The sequence below is a fragment of the Pseudochaenichthys georgianus genome, chromosome 3 (assembly GCF_902827115.2).
Source record: "Pseudochaenichthys georgianus chromosome 3, fPseGeo1.2, whole genome shotgun sequence".
Taxonomy (NCBI): Eukaryota; Metazoa; Chordata; class Actinopteri; order Perciformes; family Channichthyidae; genus Pseudochaenichthys; species Pseudochaenichthys georgianus.
The window spans coordinates 47639184-47666537 of NC_047505.1; the positions used below are offsets into that span (position 1 = coordinate 47639184).

General features: G+C 39.9%; 1 protein-coding gene across 1 annotated transcript; it reads right to left on the reverse strand.

The window, feature by feature from the left end:
• Nucleotides 1-665: 665 nt before the first annotated feature.
• slc6a2 (solute carrier family 6 member 2) lies at nt 666-26176 on the reverse strand. Its single transcript, XM_034079168.1, has 15 exons — nt 26045-26176; nt 25277-25721; nt 23276-23407; nt 21459-21693; nt 13571-13709; nt 12558-12692; nt 12208-12311; nt 10253-10377; nt 8921-9033; nt 7556-7684; nt 6366-6465; nt 5388-5488; nt 3821-3988; nt 2706-2777; nt 666-2241 (listed from the first exon to the last, which is right to left on the reverse strand). Exons 2-15 carry the CDS (start codon nt 25569-25571, stop codon nt 2218-2220), a joined length of 1872 nt encoding a protein of 623 aa, XP_033935059.1. The 5' UTR covers nt 25572-25721; nt 26045-26176; the 3' UTR covers nt 666-2217.
• Nucleotides 26177-27354: the final 1178 nt, after the last annotated feature.

Genomic DNA, 27354 nt, shown 5'->3' on the forward strand with positions numbered 1-27354 from the left:
AAAATATTTTAGTTTCAATATGCTTCCAGATATTATTTCCATTAAAGGCCTAATCTGGAACAAACTGCCCGAATCGTGCACGTCCGCTGAAACACTTCCTATTTTCAAATCCAGACTAAAAACATATCTATTTGCTGCTGCTTTTAATTGAGCTGTTCACACTCACACTGCAGTATGCCTTTTATTCATGTATTCTGTACCTTCTGTGTTTATTTATTTATTTCATTATCTTTGCTTTTTTTATGCCTGTTTTTAAATGCCATTTAATAATGTGTTTATGCTGTATTTATTCTTAAATGTCTTTTGTTTTTATTTTGTAAAGCACTTTGAATTGTCGCGTGCTGAAAGGTGCTATATAAATAAAATTGCCTTGCCTTGCCTTACTCAGAACCATAGTTTTAATTATGTCAAAACAGAACGTGTTTCAGGTTATTTCCATAGACTAAATAGTTTTTCCGAGATATTGTTTCTTCAATAGTAGCTTATGTGTGCCGCAACCGAGCATGCGTGCAGCAGAGGGTCATGAACAATAGCTTAGCTAACAAAGGCACAAAGAATGGACATTGAAGGTCTGTGTGCCAGTCCTACAGCTGAATGACAAAGGAAGAGAGAGTGGAAAGCTCTTAGTCAGCAGCAAAACTAAACAGACAAGAGGGAACACATGGTGTGTGTACAAGGAATTCTTTATTATCATAGTGTGAATACTTCAGACTTCTTTATAGATAGTTGTCACTCACGTTCAACAGGACATTGGTATTGTACACAGTATTTCTGTAAACATAGTCCAGGAAAGCCAGGGTGTATTCAACCACATTCAGTGACAAAGTAGCCCGGGGTTACGCTGAAGAACATTTCTTCTAAATAGTTCATCTTTAGCTATACATCAAACACCATGTTATGACTGTGGACAGATACGCTTAAAATACTTTACATTCACGTTTTGTTATAAACAATTTGATAAATATAAGATTATACATAACAAAAGAATATATTTTTTATATCTTCTTATATATTCCACATATATTTGATTTTTTTTCTTTGTGGCTTTATTCCTTTCAGTCAGGGTCTCTTATGATTCATGGCTCAAATTCAACTTCATTCCAATAAATAAAAAAACATTCTGAAAGGAACATAATGGCACTTTTTTGGTGGTGAAAAAGTGTGATATCAGAAAATACGTTTCAAAGGAATAAGAGATGTTATAAAGCACTTGATCTAATATACAGTGCATTCAAAGAGGAATTGTTATTCCTTTGTGTACTGTTCACTAAAAGCATACTGTATGGTCGGCAACACATTCCCAACAAACACACACACACACACAGTATCTTTCTCTCACTCTTTCTCGCTGTGTTTCTTCGGAGTAAAAGCCACAAATACTCTTCAGAAGCGCTGAACATTTGAAACATTTAAAAAAGTAAAAGTCACACAACAATAAAAAAAATTGTAAAAACAGTTACGCCATTTGTTTTGCTGATTTTCTTCCCCTTCAGTTAGCAGCCAGGCTACCCAGTTCAGTCACTTCTTTGAGATGAACTGGTTATGTGTGTTTAGCCTTTCAAATAACTGACAGTAAAAAATCTATGCTAAGGAGCTTCAACTTCATGCACTGTTGACCTCCAGCTCTTCAGTAGATATCAAAGGACTGGGTCAAATCAATAGAGCCATTCAAAAACCACACAACTTGACTTTTTCCCTGTATGGACTGAAAGAAACATGGAGTGTCTCGCTTGATAAGGCACTGACACAGATAAGCCACTCTGCCAGGAGGACGGCAAGAACAGAGACTCTCTTCAAACTAAAAGTAATCTTACCGTCTTAGCGTTACCTGTATTATAATTCACAGGATATTGTGATGGTTTTGGTTTTAATTGGACTTTCTGTCCCTTCCAGGAGATGATACTCACATCACATATATGTCCAGTTATGATTCATTAAAAGAATATTAGAACGATGGGCCTATAACAGTACATTGTCCCCCTGGGGTGCCCTTCCCTTATACTCTGAAGGGGTTGAATGGTAAAAAGCCTAACTCTGAAAACAAAGGGCGTGAAGCTACTGTTTACAACTAATTCCTTGGGTGGCGTAGGGAGAAGAGGCAGGCTGCTGAGAGAGGATGGAGCCTGGTGCTTTTCTTGTCTGTCCGACCACTGGTGGCACACAGGAACTCCAAACACCAAATGTGAGGATGGATGAGGGAATTCTGGGTATTTGTCATCAGATGGCCAACCAATGCTTGAGCTGCGAAACAGAAGACAGTTTTGGGTCAGTTTTGCAACTCGTGTAAAATATATTCTATTATATTCAAATTATTCTATCGTTTACTTCTTCTTCTTTTCCTACTTACTGAGGCCTCTTGTGTTTTCAAGTTTTCAAGGCTTTTATTGTCATGTGTGCATAGCTACGGTGTAGATATGACAATGCAAATCTAAGGTGATAGGCCCCTCCAACAGTGCAGCACAATAACAGATAAATAGTACAAGTATAATGCTTATAATGTCAATTAGCATAATATTAGTATTATCCCCATTCGTTTTTTTAAAGGCACTTTTTAAAAGGACAGTCTCTGTTAATTGTGATGCATTCTAAGTCAACACATAAAGCACTTCACAAACAACTCCATGTGTCCATATCCAGATTAATTGCAGCCATTAAGCCAGTTCAAATGAACACCCTTAATGAAGAGCACAAACATTTGCCCTTACTGTGAACTGCCGTATATTTCCCTCAGCGACCAAATGGTGTTCATGCTCTGGAGTGATGCAATAAGCTATTCTCTGCAACAAAAAAAGCAAATAGGACACATTATTTCCCAACATTTTCATAAATACATACATACAAGACACTCTTTCATTATTATACATTCTTGTATCTTGTATTTATTTCTTATTTGATCCTTAAATCTTTCTTTCTAAGTGACTTTACACTTTGGCATGTTGTTAGAGGAGACACGTACGAGATGAGATACAAGAGGTAATGCAATTGAATGTAACATCTGGCTATAATAACAGTCATTATGGGCTTTATCTCTGAACAAAATATTCAATTACATTTTGAAAGATGTGAGGGATTATGGGATTAAGAACTTCAGAGATGTTTACTCTGGTTAATATGAGAAGCAGACAGACACCACTTGATAGGTGGAGCGATAGAACTATTGACAAAGCACTTATATACTAATAAAGGACTGGATTATCTAAAGCCAGTTCAGTAGCACTTGAAATGTTTTGGCTCTATGAAGCCTGATGTACTTATATGATTCTGTTTTCTTCAAGTTTGGATTTTGTTGGTCGAATGCTTATTGTAAGTCGCTTTGGATAAAAGCGTCAGCTAAATGCAATGTAATGTAATGTGTTGACAGGAGTTTTTGGCAAGAATGTGTATCCTGAGAACCTGAGACGATTCTTAAACCCTGAGTTCCAACGGGAAATGCCAACGGGATGTGAGGATTGTAAAAGTAGAGTGAAGCAGACACTGTTTGTCTCCTGAAGGATGAATAGCTCTCGGGTGCTTTGATGATTGCGATCATAAACTCTCAGAAGCGATCACTTCATCTGAAACTGTTCTCACGGTGTCATCGAGTCGAGAGAGGAAAGTTATCTCCTTCATCAGAAGGTTTGGTCCAGGTTTTATTGGACAGAAGAACATACAGTGCGTCCTTTAGTTGCAAGCCTATTTATTGCCAGTACACTGTGTTTTATTCTACTTTATTTATGCCGTACGCAATGTTCCGATAAGGGTCATTGTGCCACTGTCCATCCTGGCAGTCCGTTCAGTCTTTTTGTTTAACCCTGTGTGACCAACATGTTTGGATACTCACCTGTTTGAATGTTCCAGATACGCTGAGGAATTTATAAATGGCATAACAGGGGACAAACATCATGGAGGACATGGCCACACCCCAGCCAACTACGTTAGACCAGTAAGGGAAGACGTAGTCGTCATACTTCAGGCCTGACGAGGTCACTGCACTGGCGATTACAACAAACTGTGAAGAGAGAAGAGAGAAGGGGGGAAAGGAAAAGATACATAGGAGAAGGTTACATCTAATCTTCTACTATTGTCCTCTATCAATGTCTCTTCGTTAAAGGGACAGCGTGTGATGCTTCAAGTGGCTTGTTTTGAGGTACAAATCATTGTCACTGTATAGCCTACAGCAGATTGAGGTCGACACACCCTGTTTTAAGTACTCACGGAGAGTATGGTGGATATCAATATCATTTTGAATGCCTTAATGTGCCATGAGACAAGTTGTTATCTTTATGTGCTTCAAAGCCACCAGACTCCTATGACGAAAACACAAATGTGACCTTGCTTGTCTATTTATGCCTCTATCAGTTTGTGTTATGGTGTCAATCTGGTTAAATTGGATTCACGAATAATCGTATTATAGCACAAAAACACTGACCAATCAAGGCAGCGGTAGACCAGCAACTATACTGTAATTTAAGAAGTAAAATGTAAGTTGGAGTATGGTGGCTTTAGTGAGTACATACTGTAGGTAGTCTCATTGCAATGTAAAGTGGTGAAAGTATCCCCACTGTATTACAATACAGTGTACACAGATTTTATTTGATAGACCTTTCTTTCAGGTGGCTACAATATGTTTTGTGTGGACGGGTAGTACCTCATACAACCCCTCTTCAAGCAATCCAAACTATGCCTTTAATTTGTTTGCAGCAAATCCATTGATGCTGCGAGATGAAGTAGAACATCATTTGTTGTGTGTCTCTTATGTTAAAGTACAATGGTTTACGGTAAAAATGTTCTCTTAACAGAGAGGACACATGTCATTGTCGTGCTCCATTAAGTTGGCAATTTCAAAAAGGTAAATGTTCTCATTTCGAGTACAAAGGCATGTTCAATGGCGCAGTACTAAATATATCTGTAAATAATGGATTTTTTTTGTTACTATTGTCCTTTTTTTCTCACAATGAGGAATGACCAATTCTCCTGAATTGCATCCTTTGTTACTACACACTTCCACAGTTGTGCAGAGGAGGGTGTAGACAGCCATCTGTATTGAAGGAAGCACATGACTGTGTCCACCCCCGCTCCCCTGGACACAACCACGTGCTTCCTCTAATGCACGTTGAGTTTATTTCACCTGCAAGTGAAGGACTCGCCAGGACTCGCACTGTCCATTGTTGCACCCTGTGGTCAAGCTTTCCCCCCCAACCTATTACATTACGCTATTGATTCTTATAAGGGTTTCCATTTTGATTCCTTCGGTAAATTAGGGCATCACAAACTACCACATGTATTGGATGCAGGAGTGCTGTTGTGTCTTTTATGTCATTCACTATTCATCTGAATGCGTCTCTGGTCTAGGATCAAACAGTATGAAACAGCCAAATGAAAAAACTCTACTGTTGTTATTCGCTCACCAGCAGAAAAGCTGGGCTGACAAACTTCCAGCACAGCCTCCAGTAAAGACCTGGCTTGAAGCCCATCATCCGCTCAATATCTTCACTGAAGCGGTCCACACCTGGAGCAAACATGAAAGGTTACGGAGTAAAGGTTAATGTGGTGAGTAAAGTAAAAACATGCAATCAATGTAGGAGCAGCAGGCTCTTAGTGCAACGTATGCAATCTCACTGGACAGAATGAGGCAACACAACACAAAGTCTACACAGTACTACTGTTATCCTGGTTCGACCAGCATTTCTGGTTTATTGTTCTGCCCTAGTTTCACAATTTTACATTATTTTTCCATATTTACTTTGTGTATTTTACCTTGCTATATCTAAGTGTCTACAGATGGCAACGAGGTGGCCTGATAGGTTAGATACTGTTTGCCGGCTGATGTGTGTCTTTACAGATACAATCTCATGACTTGTGCTTTGTTTTATGCCATAGGGGATTTATTTCATTATTGTGTCTTATGGTAATTAGTTATATATGTACAAATGTAATTATAAAGTTGCCATTCTCTAAGATTGATCGAGGACTTGTTTTATCTTCTGGAAAAGGTACACTAAGTAAATTGTGGAATTTAAAACTCATAACATAATTTTCTGACAACATTTCAGCCTTTTTAGGGTTCACAATTGTTGCTTTGCTGAACCTAAAAACAGATATCTACTAACTTCACCTGCTGCCTCTTTTTTTCAGGTAAAATATTTGTTTCCATGTACATTTTCCTGTCATCTTACAAGTTTCCCTTTGTCTGTTAGATTATGGCAAGACACTGAGCGAATGGGTTAGTGGATAAGATGTTTCAGTTTGTTCTTGCTTATTCTATTGTCATGTTGTAATGTCATTAGAAAGTGAGCTGTGCTGCTAATGTCATTTTGTAATGGAAAAAAAATACATAATTTAAATGGAGAAATCGTGGGGTAAAAAAGTACTGTAGAGTTTCATACCGTAAAACCATGACACTCCAATGGCCTCGATCAGAACAGCAAACAGTATAGAGGTCCCCGCTGCATACTTATCTAACAGGGTCAGCACGTAGATCCCACCCTACAGAGGAAGAAAGAGGAAGAGAAAGTTAAGTGTGTGTGTGTGTGTGTGTGTGTGTGTGTGTGTGTGTGTGTGTGTGTGTGTGTGTGTGTGTGTGTGTGTGTGTGTGTGTGTGTGTGTGTATACATCTTCCTCTTTGAAGAGAAGTACTCCCTTGTGTGCATCAATGGCCTCTCAGACTTAAAACTGTATAAGCTTGTTTTTCCGTTGGAGGCGACTTAACGTGCACTTTGAAGAGTCGACATGTGAGCGAAGAAAAGCCTCACCTTGATGGAGATGGGATTTCATGTGCATCAGAGCTTATGTACAATACATCCTTGATGTGTGTATCCAGGGTGGAACAATGTGCCGTGGAACTATTGGAAAGGCATCATTCACTACAAATAATTGTCTTCATTTGTAAAGACAAGAAACCATGTGAATCAGTAACATAAAAGCTGTCTGTCTCGATGTCTGTTTCTTCTTAGGTCTGATGCCATTTGAATGAATAGGGACGATAGAGGAAATTAAAATGTCCTCCAGGATACAGCTTCAATTGAATTGTAATTAGTCATCTTGTCTCATGCAATAGCATTTAGGATCTTTCCATTGAAAGAGTTCTCTGTGATATTTTACTGAAACTTTCCTGTGACGACATCAAATCATCGGACATGAAAACTTTCTCACGGGAAACAGAGACTTGACGTTTACAGCTCTCAATTACCACCTTTCAGATTCCACAGTCCAATATTACTTAGGTGTACCACCCAACTGAAGTTGTTTAAAACTAATATTTTTACAGTGTATGCAAGTCATAGTGCAGCATTAGAAGTCATTTTTTTTAAATCCCTTTCCGTTGGGATTAGCCTTAGATTGTGAACACGGACAAAAATATTTGTTGTTGTCTGTTTTTGTTCCGTGGTTTTTGCTGTGTTTTTTCTTCAGCTTAGGTCTTAGTACTATATCATCTTATGACTGTTGAAAATAAAAATATGGAACATAAAAACGTATTTGTGCATGGTTGGAAGGATTGCCAATCCTGCATTTGAAAGAAAAAGTAAGCTGCAGGGATTTGGTTTAATGCGGGTTTATGACAAGTACTGATACTTACATTGGTGATGCAGAGGAGAGCAACCAGGAACGTTCCAAAGGCCGTGGCGAACGTGAAGACCTTTCTGTTCCTCTTGAGGAACTTAAAGTCGTCCGACAGGCCTGTGATCACCGCCTCCATGCCGCCCATCTGGTGGACACAAAAAGAGAGGGACATCAAAAACAGAATACAAATATTGCACCATTGAAAGTGTTTTAAAATGGAAACCTTTCCTTGACTTTGACTTGAGGATTTCAGTCAATTGTGCCTTCTTGATATTAAACATAACAAAAACAGAACTGATCATTTTGTAAGAACTGCACAAGTCTGCTTTAGTATGCTGTTATACTACTCTAATGTTTTATGTCATATATCCATGGGAAATGTTTATTCTTTACAGTGGTATGTTGCAATATCCAAAAAAACTTACATTTAATTGGGCAATTCTGTAATTACAATATCCTAAACTTTGGACAAAATTGAATACAATAAAACGTCATAACCAACCAGGGCTGGAAATGTGTCTTTATTCCTATACTTCAGCAAAATGATGACGTACAGGCAAAGGCACAGACCTGTTACAATAAAAAATAAAAATGTTCACAGTACATTTCAGTTTGTAATACTGACCTGCTCCTTATCTGATCTAGTGATTAATGATCGAGACGATAAGTTAATTGCTTAGAGACATTCACCGACAGATAACAGGAGATTAAAGCCTCCCTTTGATTCAGCGCCTGAGTAGGACAGATGTTTTGTTAAATTACTTTCAGCTTTTTAAATGTCAAAGAAGTATATGTGTTTCAGACCGTTTATTGGGAATCCCAGTTGGAAGTGAGAGGCAATTTAAGGTCAATTGTGATTTCAGCGAGAAACAAGAGCAGCATGTAAGCTTTCTGACATCGAATTCAAACCGACACATATACGGTTTATATACACAGCACTTTACAACCACATCATATAGTTACTTAGTCATATAGTTACTTAGTTATATTCACCATTAACCAGTGTCCCTGTTATTGTATTTTCGCTAACCCTAACCCTGTGCTACCAAGTTTTGAACTTGCATAATCATTTCTACTTCTGATCCTAAGAATATGATTGAGTTAGAAAGAACATCCATAACATTCATCTGTTTGCAACTTACAAATTATTTATCTAATATATCATAGTCCAATTACTTGTATATAGACTCTTCTTGCACTATTTCTATTCTATTTTATTTGTATTTACTTGCACTTGTATGTGTTTATTGTGTTGCACTGTTGGAGGAGCCTGTGACCTAAGATGTCCATTGACATATCTACACTGTAGTGATGTTCAAAGGACAATAAAAGCCTTGCATCTTGATTCTATAAAGACAGAAAGGAAGCAGCGTGGACTCACCGAGCTGTCAATGCCCAGAGTCAGCAGCATTATGAAGAACACAATAGCCCAAAACGTCGAGCCTGGCAGAGTAGAGATCGCCTCGGGGTAGATGATAAACACCAGTCCTGCCCCTGTACACACACAGAGAAGCATGCACACACAACAGTTATGATTTCTGCTGAAAAGTTAAACTTAAGTTCCATGACCAAATTATTTAATTATTTAATGATAGCAAGTGCGAAAAAGAAATACAAGATATACTTGCAGAGTTACATCATAATACAGTATTAAACCAGGCAGTGAAGGAGTTTTGAGATTGACAACTGGAAATTGTACAAACACCAATAACAACATCTATTTTTCATAAAATAACATGTATTTGTATGTGCAATACAAACAGTTTATTTATATATATAGATAAAGATATATAGATTTTTTAAGTGCTCACAGGTCTCAAGAGGCATGTGATAATGCATTTTATAAAACGGATAAGTCAAATCAAGCAATCTGATTGGTTCTTAGCCGTGATCTATTGAGCGTATATCACGGTTAGAATTGCAGTTACTTTTCACAAGTCAGTATCCCTCCGCGTCTGAGAAAAAGCTACAACCGTTACAGCTGTTACATTACGTCCGTTACGAAACTAACTAACTAACTAAAAAAGCTTAAGATAAACATTTAAGGTTAACTTCGACCGCAAGCAAGCAGGAACACAGCAGAAATACACCAACCACTGCCTCCGCAGTACCACCATTCAAAAACGTTCTGATGCGGGTCTTGAAAGCAGAGAAATGATGACCATTAGTACTGCTACTACTACTGGAAGCCGAATCTCGGGGACCGGAGAAAGTGGAGCAATATTCTCGCCACGCCAAGCAACTGCCTAGAACAAGTAACCTCGTAAGCCATTCTACTGATGCTGGACAGTTTTTCAGTGGGTGCACAATATACTAATATACTAATTCATGTAGATAAATAGCAAAATAATGGATCAACGCTCTCTGTCTAATATGTTCGCTAGCTGTTAGTGTTGTTGAATAGCAACATCTCGCACTATGTTTCGTGCAGAAGGCAACGGACGGAGGGACTATTTTATTTTGAACATCATTATTTACGAATAAAAACTATTTAAATTAGAGTGTGTATTTTTCTTTCATATAGGCACACTTCAGGCCGTGATATATGGTCATTATATCACAGCCGATATGACCATATAGCCTACCACGGCCTGTCGTGAACTATTGCTTAATTAATTCCAGAAACAACCTGACACACTAAAAGCTGACCACTTTTGATTGGTTCACAATAAAAACATTAAATATTGTTGCCAAATCTGACACCAGCCCTTACCCTCTGTTGCCACATCTTCTATGTTCACTCCATGTTTATAAGCCATGTATCCGAGCACAGAGAAGATGGCAAACCCTGATAAGAAACTAGTGACGCAGTTCACAGTGCTGGTCAGGAGAGCGTCCCTGGAGAAAGAAAACAACACAAGATCAGAAACATGTTCATCTCCCTTCCCTTAACCCGAAAACTATCCGACGTACATCATCCACGTTATCACAATGCTGTGTTTTAACTTTGGCTAGAGTTCATTTTAATTCTTTTTTATGAGGGACTAAGTGTCGTTTTATAAAAAGACATAAAGCCAGTTGTATTCCTCTGACTCACAATGTAACGTCTTAAAGGGGCCATGTGTCACTTGATATCTTTCAAGTTGATCATCTGAGTCTCTGGGTGATATTCAGGTTAATGAGAAGCTTTTGTTCTCCGCTGCTTCGATGAGCTGCTCTGTGTTTACAAACCTGAGCTTATCGGACAAACTACACACGGTCAACTTGACCATGGCTATCTCCAAAGCTGAGAAAGCAGAAATCTTTCATTAAAGCTTATTCTCCCTGGTGACTTTTCATCTAAAGAATGCCTTCCTCTTTCTTCCTGTGCAGGCTGTGATGGAACCATTTAAAGTGTATGAATTGGTATTCAACACAGTATTCACATCACTGTGCCTCACTTACAGTAAGAGCATGCATATGACACTAATACATGATTTCAGACGTAAAATATGTACACCTGATGAGACAAATAAGTGATGAGGTAAATTAGTAAAAGAGAAAGGAATATGTGTCTTTTTAACATCCGAAAACGTTTCCAAGTCATTAGCACTGTTATTTGAATACATATATCATAAAGCTTAACGTACTATTACAAGATGTAGATGTCAAGTTCATTCAAGAAAGTTGGACTTTTTCAAATCTTTAGTTATTATAGGCCTAACTGAATTCAGAATATATCATGGAGATAAACCAGACGAGGCTTTTCAACAGGTCAAGGGATCATTTGAAAGGGAGCATTTAATGTAAAAAAGAAACAAAGATTTGTCAGAAGACTGCGTGGTTGTCTTGTACTTTTCTGATTGCTTTTGAGGTTTTCCTTGAATCCGAGTTTTATATCTCACACAGGTGATTGTTATGGAGAACAGACTGCTCCACTCACTGCACCACACAGTACCTAATGCAGAGTTCCTCCATCTGTTTGGGCATTCAAACAAAAGTCTGTGTTCAGTGGAAGTCTTTCTAAAAGCACCGGCTCTTCCGGGCTTCTGCCATTCAGCTATAGTTCAGATTTGCTCGTGTGCTGCATAATGCAAATCCCAGCTGCCAGCAGTGCACCACATCTCGAAATAGGACATGAAAAGGAAGGAAGGCAGAAGGCCCCATTGGAAGAAGAAGGTGCAGGAAATGAGAGCGGACAGAAGAGGAGGGGGTCTATAATGCTTAGAGCACCTGTTTAGCTTATAGGAGCCTCTGTGATTTACATTTCACCTGTGGGAAAATAGTGAAATGTAAAGGAGGACAACCGTTTTCCTTTAAGATAGCTGTACTTTAGCGGCAGGATCATGCTTTGATTTACGTGAAGCTTCACTGAAATATTTTTTGTCTTCTAGTGAGGTATATTTACAACCATTCAAGGTTAAACTTCTGTTTTTCCAACAGCGTCTGCCTCCAACCTCCCCGTGTGGAAAAAGATAAGCTCACTATCTCGTGCCTGCTTTTTCTGAAGAAGAGCAGCAGTATGACAAACCCAGTCAACATTCAGCCTTTGGCTATTATCAAGAAACCTTTCCTGGCCTGCACTGTATCTGTTAACACCTGGCCATTCGGGTCAGATGTACAGATTAGCATCATCTCTGCTGCTCAGTGATCCAGTTACATGCAAGAAAACAGCTTGAAGCGAGCAGGATGTTATGTTACTGTGGGCTTGTTTCGGACAAATCATAAATAACATATGCAGGCTCTTACCTGTAGCAGTTGTTGTCAAATTTGTTATAACTGGCAAAAGCAATGAGCACCCCAAAGCCTGCTCCCAGTGAGTAGAATATCTGGGTGGCAGCATCAATCCACACCTATGGCACAGAGAACAAATCATTTAAACTCCTACAGTGTAATACATCCACAACGACTAAGTATTACTCCCACAGAAGAACATCAATGGAAAGATCTGAAGTCCCATTCAGAAAGAAATATTCAATAAGAATAACATAACACGGATGGTCTCTTCACTATTGAAACCTGGAACAACAGACTGAAAACAATAATCATTTTAACCATGGAGACGCATTCATAGTCTCTCCAAAAAAGCAGTCTCTGACCTCCAGATTGTTGAGCCGCTTCAAGTCTATGCTGAGGTAGGCCTTGATGCCATCCTTGGCTCCAGGTAGAGTTATGCCTCGGATCAGCAAGACAACAAGGACAATGTAGGGCATGGTAGCTGTGATGTACACCACCTGAATACACACACGCAGATACAAGCGTGAAAGCACAAAATATTAATGTTTTCGTTCACCAAACAGACACAGAATCACTGACAGTACTCCTTAAAAAGGTTCAAAATCCCTCTCCTACTATCTTTCTGAGTTAAAGTGCCAGGCTAACACAGCAGAGAAAAACACAGTACATACGTCATGTAAAACTATAGGATAACAAAGATTGTGTTTGCAACTTAAATCATAGTGTTTTCAACCTGTTATGGCATGGGTGAAAGTAACTGCAGTATACACAGGGCCGTCCCTCCCTACAGGCAGATCATGCAGACTGCGAGGGGCCTCACCTCGCGGAGGGGGCCTCACCTCGCGGAGGGGGCCTCACCTCGCGGAGGGGGCCTCACCTCGCGGAGGGGGCCTCACCTCGCGGAGGGGGCCTCACCTCGCGGAGGGGGCCTCACCTCGCGGAGGGGGCCTCACCTCGCAGAGGGGGCCTCATCTTGCGGAGGGGGCCTCATCTTGCAGAGGGGCCTCATCTTGCGGAGGGAGCCTCAACTCCACTAGCAGCCTCCACCCACCCCCCCCCCCCCGTCGACGCTCGCGAAACAGAGCGCCTCATCATCTAACTTTGTGGGGCCTCAAGTTGGCCAGGGACGGCCCTGAGTATACATAACGCTTTAAATGTAAAGGGGAGGACAGTCTCCAGTTGTCAGAATGTTTATGGCTGCCTCTTGACCTTTTGACTCAGTAACAACCGTTTACAGTGAGCTGCTTTACAAGATTTCTGTGTAATGTCTGTGTTACGCAATCACGGCTACAAATTGTAGGTGCAAGGGTTATATATAGTTAAATAAACAAAGGTAAACATGGAGAAAGCAACATGTGGTGGTCCAGGCCCGTACCTTCCCTGAGGATTTGACACCTTTCCACAGGCTGAAGTAGAGGATGAAGAGCACCACCACCAGACACACAGTCAGCTCCCAGCGGGGCAGGCCAAGGTCATGGATACCCCTACTCTCGTGGAGATGCAGCACACCCCGTCTGCAGAAAGACAAAACACACACAAATACTGTGTCATTATCTCCAGGGGATATATTTTAATTCTTATACACTGTTGTCAACTCGGACGATTTGATGTGAAGTCCTTATTCTATGGTGTGTTTTCAACGGTGTAACGGCATCAGGGCCCAGACACTTAAAAAAAACATACAACCCCTTCATGCAGAAATGGGCAATTATGGCTTTTGGAAATAATTCATGGGTCAAAGACAACATCAGGAATGTGCAAACCCAGGTCAACAAGATAATACATGACCAGTGAAAGAGAAACAGAACAATCAATTCAAATATGGAAAGAGAAGTAAGGCTTATTATTGGAGTGAGCATTACATTGACAAGAACAAGAGCACCAAAGATATACAGTACAAGGTCACGAGGTTTACGAGGAAACAGTGGAGCTGCAGAAACCTTCCTGGACAGTATAAGGAGACATGGATTTGAGAAGGCAGGGGTACGAGGGGGAATGCGGAGCTATCATGAGTGGAGTCTATTCAGGTAGGCCTGGATCGTGGAAATTGAAAGCTTGCCAAATATGTACACTGCTGCAGTGCTTTCACTAAAATAGCCCTCATCAGCACAGAGAGAGAAAAAAAACAGGATAAAGCTACAACCCTGAAGAAGCAGATGGAAACACTCCACTTTGTTTTTCTAGTGCTTCTCCAAACAAAAGTACTGGAAAGTGTGAATGCAATGTCAAAGTTGCTGCAGGCGAAAGATGTAGAAATCCAACAATCAGCCAGCCTCCTGAAAACCATTCAGGTCCTATCTGCATACTGAGACGAGTGTTTCCAGGTCCAGAGAACTCAGTAACTTTGTGGAAGTTTGCAGAAGAAACTCCATTGCAATACACTTTGTTAGGATGACAGGCTCAGGGACGGCAAGAGTCATTTCAGGATTAATGTGTTCAACTTTGGCCTTCAATATCCTCCATTTATCACAGAGGTTTTCCCTCAATGTGGGAAACGACTAATCTGTTTCAGGCCATCCATTCGAGCACACTGAACAGGACTCAGGATGATGTACTTTGCCCTGCGCGCACAGAGCCTTGTGGACAACTATGGCAGGGGTTTATCCGCAAGTTTCTCTGGCCAATTCCTCAAACGCAATATAAAATATGAACTGGAATATGAAATATGAACAGCAATTTCTTTTTGCTGGCCAAAAGGATATTGCTAAAATGCTTATTATAGATGGAGGACCATTTAATGAAGTTTGCACTGCAATGCTGTTAACCCTAACCCTTAAATTACATGTCAAAAAGTGATAAAGTCCTAATAAAGGAGCAGCATGAGACAAGAAAGACCCAATGGATCCGCCATAATCTCATCAAGGGCCATAACTTTGGATTCTAAAAGAATGGTTAATGACTTTGCTGAGCCTTTAAGAAGAACGTCTATTGGTTGATCTGTATAGCCTATAGGCTTCTGCTTGTAATGGATCAGAGTTTATGATCAAATTAATGGTTTACTGTCATCCAATACATTTGACCAACAAGAATGTGATGATAAAAGATGACCCAAGTGGTGTGTGATCAGGGGGTTTCATCTGTAATGCTGTTTTGCCAGAATGACACGTTATACGAGAGTTATACGGTGCAGGGTTTTCTTCATGGCTATTTGTTCTGTCTGCATCCTGATGAGCATAACTGCATTTATCTTGATTCATGTCCTTTGTTTTTTGTTAGAATCTCTTGAGTGCCATCAAATATTAAGGACGTTTTATGAGCAGATCATGATGTGAGGTTTACGGTCTTGTTAGATTAAAGCATTGATGGATTCCTGTTCATATTATAGTCCATTGTTCTGCTCAAAGGCTTGTCGCTGTTTGTGACGGCTTCTCCTTGAGGACATAATGATCAGTTGTCTGCTTTCAGCGGGAAAGACCTTTAGCAGCAAGGCCTGTGACAGTCATGTGTTGCTGTTGTATGGTACGTTATTTTGATTGGCTACATCTAACAGTTTTTTGACATGTTTTTGTCAAACAGGCCCACCCAGTCACAGCCCACGCTGTACTGCAGGTGTCTGACTTGGAGTTTGAAGATAAAGTATTTCCAATCTGTTACATCCACATCTCCCAAGTCTATCATTGGCAAAACAATTGTCAACGAAAAAGAAAATTAAATATATTTTACATACAGTATATCCATCTTGGTGAAAACTTGGTCAAACTGGATGATACATCTGTGTCTCTTTAACTCTCTCTGAACCTGACATGTAATACTTTTGAAAGCTTTGGCATTGTTTGGCTTTTATCAGCCATTATCCTTGGACTAAACACTTACTATCAGATCAAGATTTAAATGTGTTGTTGATCCCTAACTAAGCAAAGATAATATTATTTCATAAATGTCTTAATATTGTTTCCAGCTGCGAGCTTAGTCTTTGAATGTCTGCTTCGAGTAGTTTTGAGGAAGTGTACAACTTCATGGCCAAATCCATGTGATGTATCACAGTTGTTGTTGTTGTTGTTGTTGTTGTTGTTGTCGTTGTTGTTGTTGTTGTTGTTGCCACTTGGTCAGAAGTTGCTTTCAGTATGATATCCTGACAGTAAAAAGACTTAATACACAAGAATGTTTAAAATCAAAAGTTTAGGTCTATGCTTATTTGTGTCATCTAGAGAGTAACATATAATTAGTATCAATCTATTGTTGTGCATACATTAAGTATCTGGAGTCACGATGTGTAACACTTTTAAAGTAGGTGGCGAGCCTTACTGTGTCAAAAGTGAAAGACAAAAGCTGACAAACATCGTCTGTCCCTACACCCACACGCCAACATCTTAATTGGGTTGTTTGCGTCTGACAATTTCAATCAATCTAACATTCACGCCCACCACACAGAGTGACTGGCCTGAAGATGAGAAAGTTGGTGTACAAGCTTTACACAATAATGTATACTACTTTGGATGTGTACAACTAAGTGCAACACAAAACATTCCTAGAAAAGTAAAAAAAGCCACCATGCCAGCTCACATAGTACCTTTGCGTGTGGATTCTCTGAGCAACAACAACTTTCCCTTCAAGTATGGCCAGATAACATGCCTTTAAACTATTTTGGCCAGCCTCATTGTCTAATTGTTTTCAGCAACATTTAGAATCCATTTCCAATTGGTAACATGGTTCAAAATCGTTGGATCTACTGTTGTTCACAAATACTGGGTAAGATCTGTTCCATGCATTACAATTCTACGGGAAATTGCTCTGTAAAGTAGTGTCCCAGGAGGCCTCAGCCTCAGCAGACAGAAACATCTGTCGGAGAAGATAAGACTCCTTATGGGCAATCAAGTGACCAACAACAAAGCGCAATGACTGTCTGAGGGGCGAGGACTGTGGTTTCATCTTTACTGTAGATCACCTGCGTCTAATAATAATAATAATAATTCCTTACTATTATAGCGCTTTTCCAGATGCTCAAAGCGCTTTACAAAAACACATTACACATATCATACATGCAATGGTCACCACTGTGGACAATACCCACAGGAGCAAGTTCAGGTGAAGTGTCTTGCCCAAGAACACAACGGCTTTACAGGCGCAGCAGCGGCACTGCGCCACACCGTCCATCTTCACGCCTCAAAGTCATCGAGGCCCTTTTACAAGTACACATTGATATCATACATGTACTGTGGACAATACCCACAGGTGAAGTGCCAGGTGAAGTGTCTTGCCCAAGGACACAACGGCCTGACGCAGTGGCAGCAGGAGCGGGAGCGGGTTTCGAACTGGAGTTCCCCAGCACCCCCTTGATCTGATGATCAGATGATCAGATGCACAGACCACTGCGCCACCCACCTGTCTACTGACAGAGGACAGGAACATCTAGCTGCAGGACACCAGCATACACACAGTGTCCCTTAAGGAACAGTGTGTACTTGTGTGGGTATCAAAATCCTGGCACCTATGTTCCTTTTACATTTGTCCTTACACTTTCCTCAAAAGAGATTCAATGAAGTTGGCACGTGATGTTATGGGTTGATCAACAGGGGAACTGGATTTGGATCTTGCTTACGTAACGGTTCGAGACAAAACACGCGATTAGGAACCCGCAAACCGAAGTCTGTACTGAAGGGACCAAAGATCTGTGAAACTTGTCTTCTACATGTTTCTTATCTTTGGCTGATAATGAATCCAAAGCTATAAGGTCTTTGGGGACGCAGATAGTGGCGTGAGGACTTCAGTTTATTTGGAGAGAGGAATTTAGAGTCATGTCTCTGTCCTGGAGGCTTCGTGTTGGTGATGTGTTGTAATGCCTGAAGGCCTCCTTGTACGTATTGATAGTGCTCTGCCAGTAAACGCTCACTATAACATCAATCCAGGTCCCTTTGGCCCAGTTACTCTAAACACATTTACTCTTATCGTCACTCAGCGAGCTGGTTATGCTGCTATCCTCACACTCAATGTGGCTCTCTGTATACTTCAGGCTGGCGTGTAGCCTGGTCATAATGTGGGTTAAGGAATGAGAAATAGGGCATATAAAAATCAAGGTCTACAGACACAGCGGAGGGGGGTTGTCTAAATTAAGCTCGATTTAAGTGGTTAATTACAAAAGTGCTGTACTTGTTATTTTGAATGTAATTCTTCCAACAAATAGGTTCGATTTCATGTGAGATTAAAGTGAAGAGGATTGTTTCTAAAGTGTCCGTGTAATTAGATCTTTGTTTTTAAATGAGGGCAATTTATCAAGTGTAGTTATCCTTGAAATGAAATCAGATGTGGTTGCCTCAGGCTGAATCTAAAGAGGAATGATATGGGAAGCTGATAATAAAATGAGATGGTCTTGTCGTTGCTGATAAAATAGTAAGATATTGATGCTGACAAACATTATGGCTTCGAGTGGTTACACCTGCCAGCAGGGAGACTAACACATTGTTTGTGGGATACGTTGCAATGGGAGCAAAATCATCCATGAACGCCAAACTCAAGCAGATTAGATAGAATTATGAATATCTACTTTGTGTAAAAAATATGTCGAGATTTGTCAGCCTTTGGTTTAGATATTTGCAACCGACCAGAGACCAGGTTATGATTGAAAAAGAACTAGAGACCAATTTGTGATTGGATGGCACAAGACGCAATTAGGTGTAAAAATGGCATTTCCTACTGGCCTACTTCCAGCGTCCTTGATAAGACCAAACCCATTTTTGATATCGTCATTCAATTCGATCTCAACGAAACACCCGTAATGTTTTGTGCATCTTGCAAGGTTTTGGAGCAATAGTGGTGACAAAATCCATCCACAGCCAGACAGACATAACACTGGGCAAAGTGGTGTGTAGGGGTAGTTCCACTTCAGCAGGTGTCACTCGCGTCACATGTTGCCATGGTGACACACAAAGTACAGCCACTCGGCACATGTGAAGGTGGGCTGGAAGATGACTGTCATCGATGTCAAGAGGTTATCGTCATTTAAATACGGGATGACAAACAACTCGACTGGAAGTCAATCATTATGAGGCTCTTGTTGGCACACATCACACGTGTTAGAAAATAGAGCTTGTCTGAGAACTTCACATCTTTTAATAATTCCCTCGTCCTGCCAATCTCAGCTTGGAGTGGACTGATTGTCAGTTTCAGAAAGTTGCGCAAAAGTTTGAGGGGAGGTTAAAGGCAATTAGAGCATTATCAGCGCTGCTAACCTTATCAACTCAAAGCCCATCCCTACAGCTTAGTGATGTATTGTTTCTGCACGTGTAGCACAGAGAACTGTTGCTGTGGTGGGGGATTAACTTTTGGATGTTTTTTTGTTCTCTTGAGACAGCACACATTATTAAATTAATCACAGAGAAATGCCAAGAACTCTCGATTCCAGGTCAGATCTTTTTGGCTGAAGCCATGTTTCCTTGGCTGTCCCCTTTCGATCCACATCATTCAAACAAGACCTGTCACATGATGTCATACCATCTGTTCCTCTCAGCTTCAATGGTTTGGACTGTACTTGCTTTTAATGCTACATATAGCAGCATAGTTTAAACCTGAACTTGTATTCGGTAAATGTAGAGAATAGTAGGGTTACTGAGTGAACGCCTGTAATTATGGGATCGAGGTAGTGAAAAAGCCTTTAGTTTGAATGATATTGTTTTTGGGTTTAACTGAATTCTCAAATTAGGGATAGATACTGTAAATTCTAAACATGCAAAGGAAAAGAAGCAAGAAAGTATTTTAGATTAGATTTTTTAGTATTGTTAAATTCGTCATTTCCATCAAACAAAAACATTTCGGCCGCTCTAATCAATATTACTATTTTAACAAAGGATCCAATGTATGTAAAAAGTGTCAACATGTCAGTGTTGTGCTAAAGAAAAGATCCACTAACAAAGCTTTAATGAAAACCTAAACCAGATGAGATCCACTTTAGTAGCACCCTCAGCATGGTTGTATGTGACAATTCATTTAAAAAGTGTAATAGTAATACTGGTTACTGTTTTGAGCACCTTGGCTAGTGGTGTACAGTCTGTAAAGTTATTTATTTTGCTTCTTTCTTTTTTTCTGGAAAACTACGCTCATCATAGCTGGCGACAGTAGGCTCAAGAGGACACAGAAGAGTGAAGGAGGTGAAGCAAGAGACTGTTGACTCGGTTGGCCTCCCTCTCTCACGCTGAGTCTTGGCATTGCTCATGTCTCGCCGTAAGCAGGAGGATTTATTGTCCCCTGCTGAGCCGAACCCCATGCGGGATCTGTCTTGAGGTGTTGTCAGTCTGTCTCTGCAGATCTACTGAAGTGTTCCTTTGAGTTAGGTGTAACCATCCAGCTGGAGCATACTGCGTATACTTCTGATTAAAGACAGCCAGTGATAAGGATTAAATAAACACACTATGGTAGTGGATCTTTCACAAGCTCAATGATTTGCCGGGATGCATGCTCAGTGTATTCTGTGCGTCACGCTTAGCATGTGTCTGCTCTACTGTTCAAGTCCCTTCACACACTTCCTCTGGGCCGCACAGTCATTCTTCACAGAAGCTAAGGGAAGAGCGGGCTGGCTTTGAAGTATAAACATGGAGCTTTTTCATGCACTTCAAAGAGTTTATGTAAACACATTTATAGTGAAAACATTTATGGTTGCATTCAGTGATTACCCCCCCCCCCCTCTTTGTGTGGATTCTGGTGCATTTGTTGCATGGGGATATCATGAGCTTTAGCGTGCCGCTGTTTGTCTAACTCTATCAGATATAAGTGTCAAGATGAAAGAAAAGTCAACAAATGAACTAGGCAAACATAGATGGCTTTTTGGATACAGCAGCTGTATTTACATGCAGATGTTATCTTATTGCAATCGTAAATGTAGTCTTAACAAATAATTAACATGTATCCATGTAACAGTGATTAAGATCACAGCCGACTTTTACCATAGCTTGTTTTATGCTATTATTTGTTTTGAGGGAATTCCACTGGTATGACGCTTTAACGGTTGATATGAAAGTCCTTAAAGGTAAACTATTATGCAAAATTCACTTTTCATGTCTCTTCTACATCAACATGTGTCCCCTCTGTGGAAAGAGATTCTGAACGTTTCAAGAAAAAAGATTAGCTCACTTTTTGTCCTGATCCATTTCTATAAAAGCCTGTCTGAAAATGAGCTGATCAGATTGTGGCCACTTTATGATGTCATAACGATGTGTTGGCTTGTGTAAGCGTTGGCCGATAACCAACCGAGGTAACCCTTTTCCTACGGTTGTATTAAATGTGAATCATGCAATGGGCCGTACAGTAAAATGAATGACTCTGAAATCACTCACTCGTAAAACTCTGCTGCCGGGGTCATCTTGTACTTGGCGTAGGACCCGTTGCCAAAGAGGGACCCGTTGTCGGCTTTGGGGTCGGTGCAGTTCAAGCTGTTCCAGATGTTTCCACATAACAGCCACGGCAGATCCCTGGTCATGGAGGAGTACAGGTAGTAGAGGGACCAGGCGATGATGACATTGTAGTAGAAGCCAACATACAGGGCTATGATGATCACAGTGTAGCCCACACCTGAGGAACACAGAGGTATTAGTGAGGAGGAACAAAAACATTTCTGACAGTCACAAAGTGCAAGTTCACCTAAAGGTCACCAATTATGCACTTTTTAATGAATTTTACGAATAAACATGTGTCTCCTCTGTGTGAAGAGATTCTGAAAGTTTCAGGAAAAAATATTATTTTTGTTCTGATCCATTTATATGAAAACCTGTCGGAAAATGAGCTGATCAGATTTTGGCCACTTTATGATGTCATAACGATTTTTTGGCAAACACTTCAAAGACATGTTTTGTATATATCTGAGACAAATATTGATAAAAAACTGTATAATAAGGGACCTTTAATGCAAACTGAAGTGGACCACCAACATTTAGATGAATTTAGATGTTATAGTCAGTATTCTGAGAATAAAGTAATATGTTTATTGTAAACTATTTCTGAGTTCTTGAATGCCTGGAATTTTTGCTTTTTTTGCTGTTATAAAGAATACAACGTTGCCTACAGTTAATTGTTGTCGGTATACTGAAAAAACTGAAGCATTGACTTTAATGAAATGTTTTATGTCAACACATTTCACATCACTGTAATAGGTTAGTTGAAAGCAATAATATTAAGTTGAATGTATTTAAACTTAGGAGTATTGCTTTCAACTAACCTAATACAGTGATGTGAAATCTGTTGACATAATACATTTCATTAAAGTCAATGCTTCAGTGTTTTCAGTGTATATTGTTGCCATTTTTTCCTTTAATCTGACGCCTTGTGCGACTGAAGAAAAGGTCGTCTACCGATCGGAGGGTCAGCGGTTCAATCCCAAGCCCCTGCAGTCCACATGTCCTTGGGCAAGATACTTAACCCCCAATCAAAGTGTATGTAAGTCTCTTAGGTTAAAAGTACCGGCTAAAAAACATATAATATAATGTTTTCTGTCCGATTCACAGTCATATCATCACCATGAGGTAGGTACACATATCTTTCCCTCAGCAGTGAAGGGAACATTCACACCGTAATTTCTCAAACTTACTATTCACACGTTTTCACTGAGAGCTGCTATTCATTATTTGGCACAAGTAAATGATGGGATGGGTGGTTGTTTTTGTCTCCACTGGAATGTTATATCTTCACGTGAAGACGGAGAAGCCGTTAACCTATCATCCACTCATCTCTCACCTCGGTGCTGAAGCTCACCCGGGTACTTATCTGACAGTGTTTCCAACGTAACACTTAAAATAATAACAATCTGTTGTTCAAACCACCACACTTCTAAGAAGAAGTCAGGCTGGTGTGCAGCTGTAAAACGCAGCAAGGTTTGCTTTACTCCTTTCTCAAATCGACATTTGAAAACAATAGACAGGGGTATAAGGTTGAAAAGGATCATGAACATACAGAGAGGTGAAACGGAGAAAGAGGTGAAGATACAGAGAGATTAGTCACAAGGGACACTTCTGAACCTTTGAAGGTTAAAGGACAAGAACAAAGGGATGAAATTAAAGGGCAAGACACTGAAGAGAAGCAAAGAAAAGGAGAATGACTGCTTTATGCAGCACTGTTTAAGAGGTGAGACAGGCAGGTTCACATGTGTGTTACAGCTCACCTTTAAAGGCAGGGCAAATCTTCCAAACTGTAGCTGCCCCTTCCCTGTTGTACTGGCCCAAGGCAAGCTCCATGTAGAACAATGGCATCCCCGCAATGACCAGGAAAAGAATGTACGGGATCAAAAAGGCACCTGGAAAGAGAAATAATTACATTTCATGCTTACATGTCGTATGTATTTGTATTTAATCGCTCATATGTCTTTTGTTTGGCTTACAGTAAAACACTAATATAGGATAGGTGTATAATGAGGATATAAATGCTATACTAAAGTGGTGGTTTGGGGACTTGACATTGTTGGAAAAAACAACGGAAGCAGGAAGGCTTACAGCTATTTTCATGCTGTGCCTCAGTCGACTGTCCACCAACAAGGACATTACCCCCTGTAATTTAATTGTTCTGGACACTGTCCATCACAAATGACACATTATCTACACTAATGAATACATTTTGCTGAGGGCCAGTATGATTGACAGGCCAGAGGTGGAGCTAACGCTGCGGGCACAACATGTTGATTTTGGCCATGTGAGTGGACACATATGAGCCCTCTGTTGATGGTGAAACAATACAAGACAATCTTTCATTGATCCAACTATACACCCTCTTCCTCTCACTGTGGTAAAGCTGCACTGTTTAGTCATTTAGAAAACAGTGAAAGTTGGCAATCCTCCACACTTGTTTTTAATTGTAGGTAAGAGCCGGAAAAGAAACCTTACAGTGTATTTTAAACAGTTTTAGCAAATATGCTGATGATGCTAAATCATTTCATGAATCATCTGACAGTGTGAAAGAATACAAAAGAGCTAGAGTTTATTGTATCTACACGAGAGATAGACGATATGACGATATACCGTATATCGTCAACACAATCTAATAGCGTCTATTATATACTTTTGGTTTCTATAATGTCCTAGAGATACATTACCAGGTCTTTATTTGTAAATAAATGTTTTCCTTCAAACTGTAATTCATTCACATGGAGTATACAATACGCTTTACTGTTAAGTTCCTTTATAAAGACTATTTATTTATCGAATATATAGAAAAACATTATCATTATCTGTTGATATCGTTTGAGAATAATCTACATTGTGATTTTGACCATTTCGCCCAGCCATACTAAACACATGATTTTGTCATATTTTCTTTATCATATCTACATCAACACTGTCTTCTTATCGCATGAATATTTCCAAGAACTGAAAGTGGCACAACATTAAAGCAACTTTAAAATGCATCCATCCATTCAACTGCTTGTGTACAGTGTCATTGGGGCTGGAGCCGATCACAGTTTACAAGGTGCCACTTGAAAATAACAACATAGTTAATTTATCATGACCGTTTTCGTCATATTTTTTAACACTTGAAAGAAACACAGAAACAGAAACACTTCAAAACCACCTGTTACTTTTCCCCGCCTCACTACTGTGCACCTTCATTTTTAAGGGTGGTTATTTCTTAACCAAAAATCCAGGCACCTATATTTGTAAGCTGTATTATTTATATGTGTGGATACATTGGGAGTTGTAAAAAATAAAAATAAATGAATCTGGCGAGCCATCATCACTTTCAACTCTCTGACTGTTTCTACTGCAGGCCTTGATGACATGAGGAATTTCCTTCTTCATGTAAGCTACAGTAAATTCACTTCCACATCAATACACTTGGGACTATTAGAAAGTTAATCAAACAAGATGAAAGGAACTAGAGTTGGACAACATGTTAAAATACCTTAACTCTGAATCTAAATCCAAAGAGAATAACAAGTAATTGCATTGTCAAAACATTTGCATTTTTGAAAGATTTCAAAGTAAAAATTAGAGGTGCTTTGACACCTGATGCCTAAATAAGAGAACACCAATTCATAAAACTCCTATCATTTCACTGGAGGGGCTGATAATAACTTTTGTTACTTCAAGGACTTCTTACATGCATCAAAGTTGCGTGACCTCTTCGAAATGTTGAAGCATCTCAACAGATAACAAAAACATGGTGTACTCACCTCCTCCATTCTTGTAGCACAAATAGGGAAATCTCCAAACATTGGCCAGGTCCACCGCGAAGCCAATAACCGACAGGAGAAAGTCCATTTTCTTGCCCCAAGTTTCTCGTTCCTCCTCGGTGGCTCCGGGGGGACCTGCGAGGTGGCCAGGGGAGGGGATGATGGAGGAACTGGTGTACTGGACGCCATTCTGGTCCTTCACCAGTATCAGTTCTACCTCCCTTTTCTCCACATTGCACTGCTTCAGCGGGGCCACCGATGAGAGCTTGTGTTCTGGCACAACCTGGATATTCATCTTCTCCCCGGTGCTCTCGCAGCACCCTGCGGGTACTTGCAGAGCTCAGGGTCTGAGTCGATGCGCTTAAGGTTGGAAATCCCGCTGAAAGCAGCTGGATAAGCGATAATTCGCCACCCAAACTTGAGTTGATACCCCCGCATACATTTGCTGGAGAAGAGGGAAGAGAAACAGAGTTTGGAGAGGTTTGATGTGTGTGCGTAAAGTTTAAGTACAGAGAGAAATACAGGTGAGGCAAGGGGTTAGGTTAAATGATTCCTCACAAAGTAAGACTGTGGTATGAATACATGAAAAGCATTAAGATGAAACGTTGTTTTTGTGGTCTGATGCACAGCTATAGCAGGTGAAAGATACTTCAGAGCTGTTGCCTCTCCATGCGCGCAGAGCATAAAGCGCGCTAAACAGTCAATCAAACAACAACCTACAAATAAGCATCATAATGAGAAATACAAATCGTTATTTGAATATATCACCGTTGCTAAAGAAAGGTCTGCAGTTGAAAGGATGTCCTCCGTACTTGGTGAATCTAGGGACACTTCTCCATGACCCGACGCTGCTGTTGTCCAGATGCATCTGAAGGAAGACTGCCCATTCTGAAGGAACTATAAGACTCGCCTTCTTCAGTAGGGACGACATACACAACCGAGCTTTTAAATCGGTTTCCTATCTCTCTTCCACGTGATGTTTTTTAATTGAACACTTTCTCTCCAGTTTCATGCGGATCTGGTAGGATCGTTTTTTTTTTTTTTTATGAACTCAAGTTCCCATAAACTTGTGCATCCACTTCAGACCTGCAAGGGCAACAATCATCTGGGACAATATTGGTATTACCATTAATCCGCGTAAACATAATATGATATTTAATAAATAACTTAATCTTGTTAAAAACACTTTATAAAGGATGGACGTGGGCGTCTATTTTAAGAAGAATTTGCCATGTCAAGAGCAGAATAAAAAGACATATCCTGTCTTTGCTTTTCAGACTGGCATAGATATATAATTTACCAAGAGACATGAGTATTTTACCTTCAGAATTATCTTAGTGCTTGCATTTCAGGTCCAACAAAACTTTTTGTAATGTTTTAATTTTGACTTTATCTGTTTCTTCTCTGTACTAAACATATTGAATTACGGTTTTCTAAGAAGCCATGAAAGCACTGTGTTCCATGTGTAATTCAATTCTACAGCAGCTTTAGCCAGGGGCAATGATTTTTATTAGATATGGTTGATCAGTTCATCCCATTAAAGTCAATGAATGTCCTCTTTGCTCTCCATTGCTTGTTTTATAAAACCCTAATAGGTTTGGTTTTGGGCGTTTTGTTTGTGAAGATTGAATAACTGCAGTGATGGTAAAGCAAAGGACCAGGTAACAAGGAAGGATAATGTGTTATTACTGTTGTCTTCTCCTGAATTAGTTATATTCTTTTGCACTTTGTTTTGTATTGCCAGGTATCTGTCAAGAATCACCACGTGTTTTGTGTTAACATCATGATAGTGTTTGATGGGTGGTGTCTTTCTAAACATGTGTGATGGTGGAAGACCGGCTTTTCTTTTCATTTTAATGTGCAGCATAGTTTGATCTTCCCTTAAAAGTCACTCACAGATGTAGCAGATCGAGAATAAACTATAAAAAAGTACCAATCATCATGATTTAAAGAGGTGCAGTTCTGCTAAAGGCACACTTTTATCATCCTTCACCTGTTACATCCATCATCCTGGATTCCAGCTGCAATTATTGAGAGCTCCTTCCTCTTTCTTAAGGTCTGGGTTTGTCCATGTTGAC

Excerpts from the sequence above, each read along its gene's own strand:
- slc6a2 (XM_034079168.1), bottom strand. The coding sequence starts at position 25,571 with ATGAATATCCAGGTTGTGCCAGAACACAAGCTCTCATCGGTGGCCCCG. Across the intron at positions 3,989-5,387 it reads TCAGCCCAGCTTTTCTGCTG|TTTGTTGTAATCGCCAGTGC; the intron begins GTGAGCGAATAA and ends CTCTCTTCACAG. Across the intron at positions 2,778-3,820 it reads TATCTGGAACATTCAAACAG|AGAATAGCTTATTGCATCAC; the intron begins GTGAGTATCCAA and ends TTTTTGTTGCAG.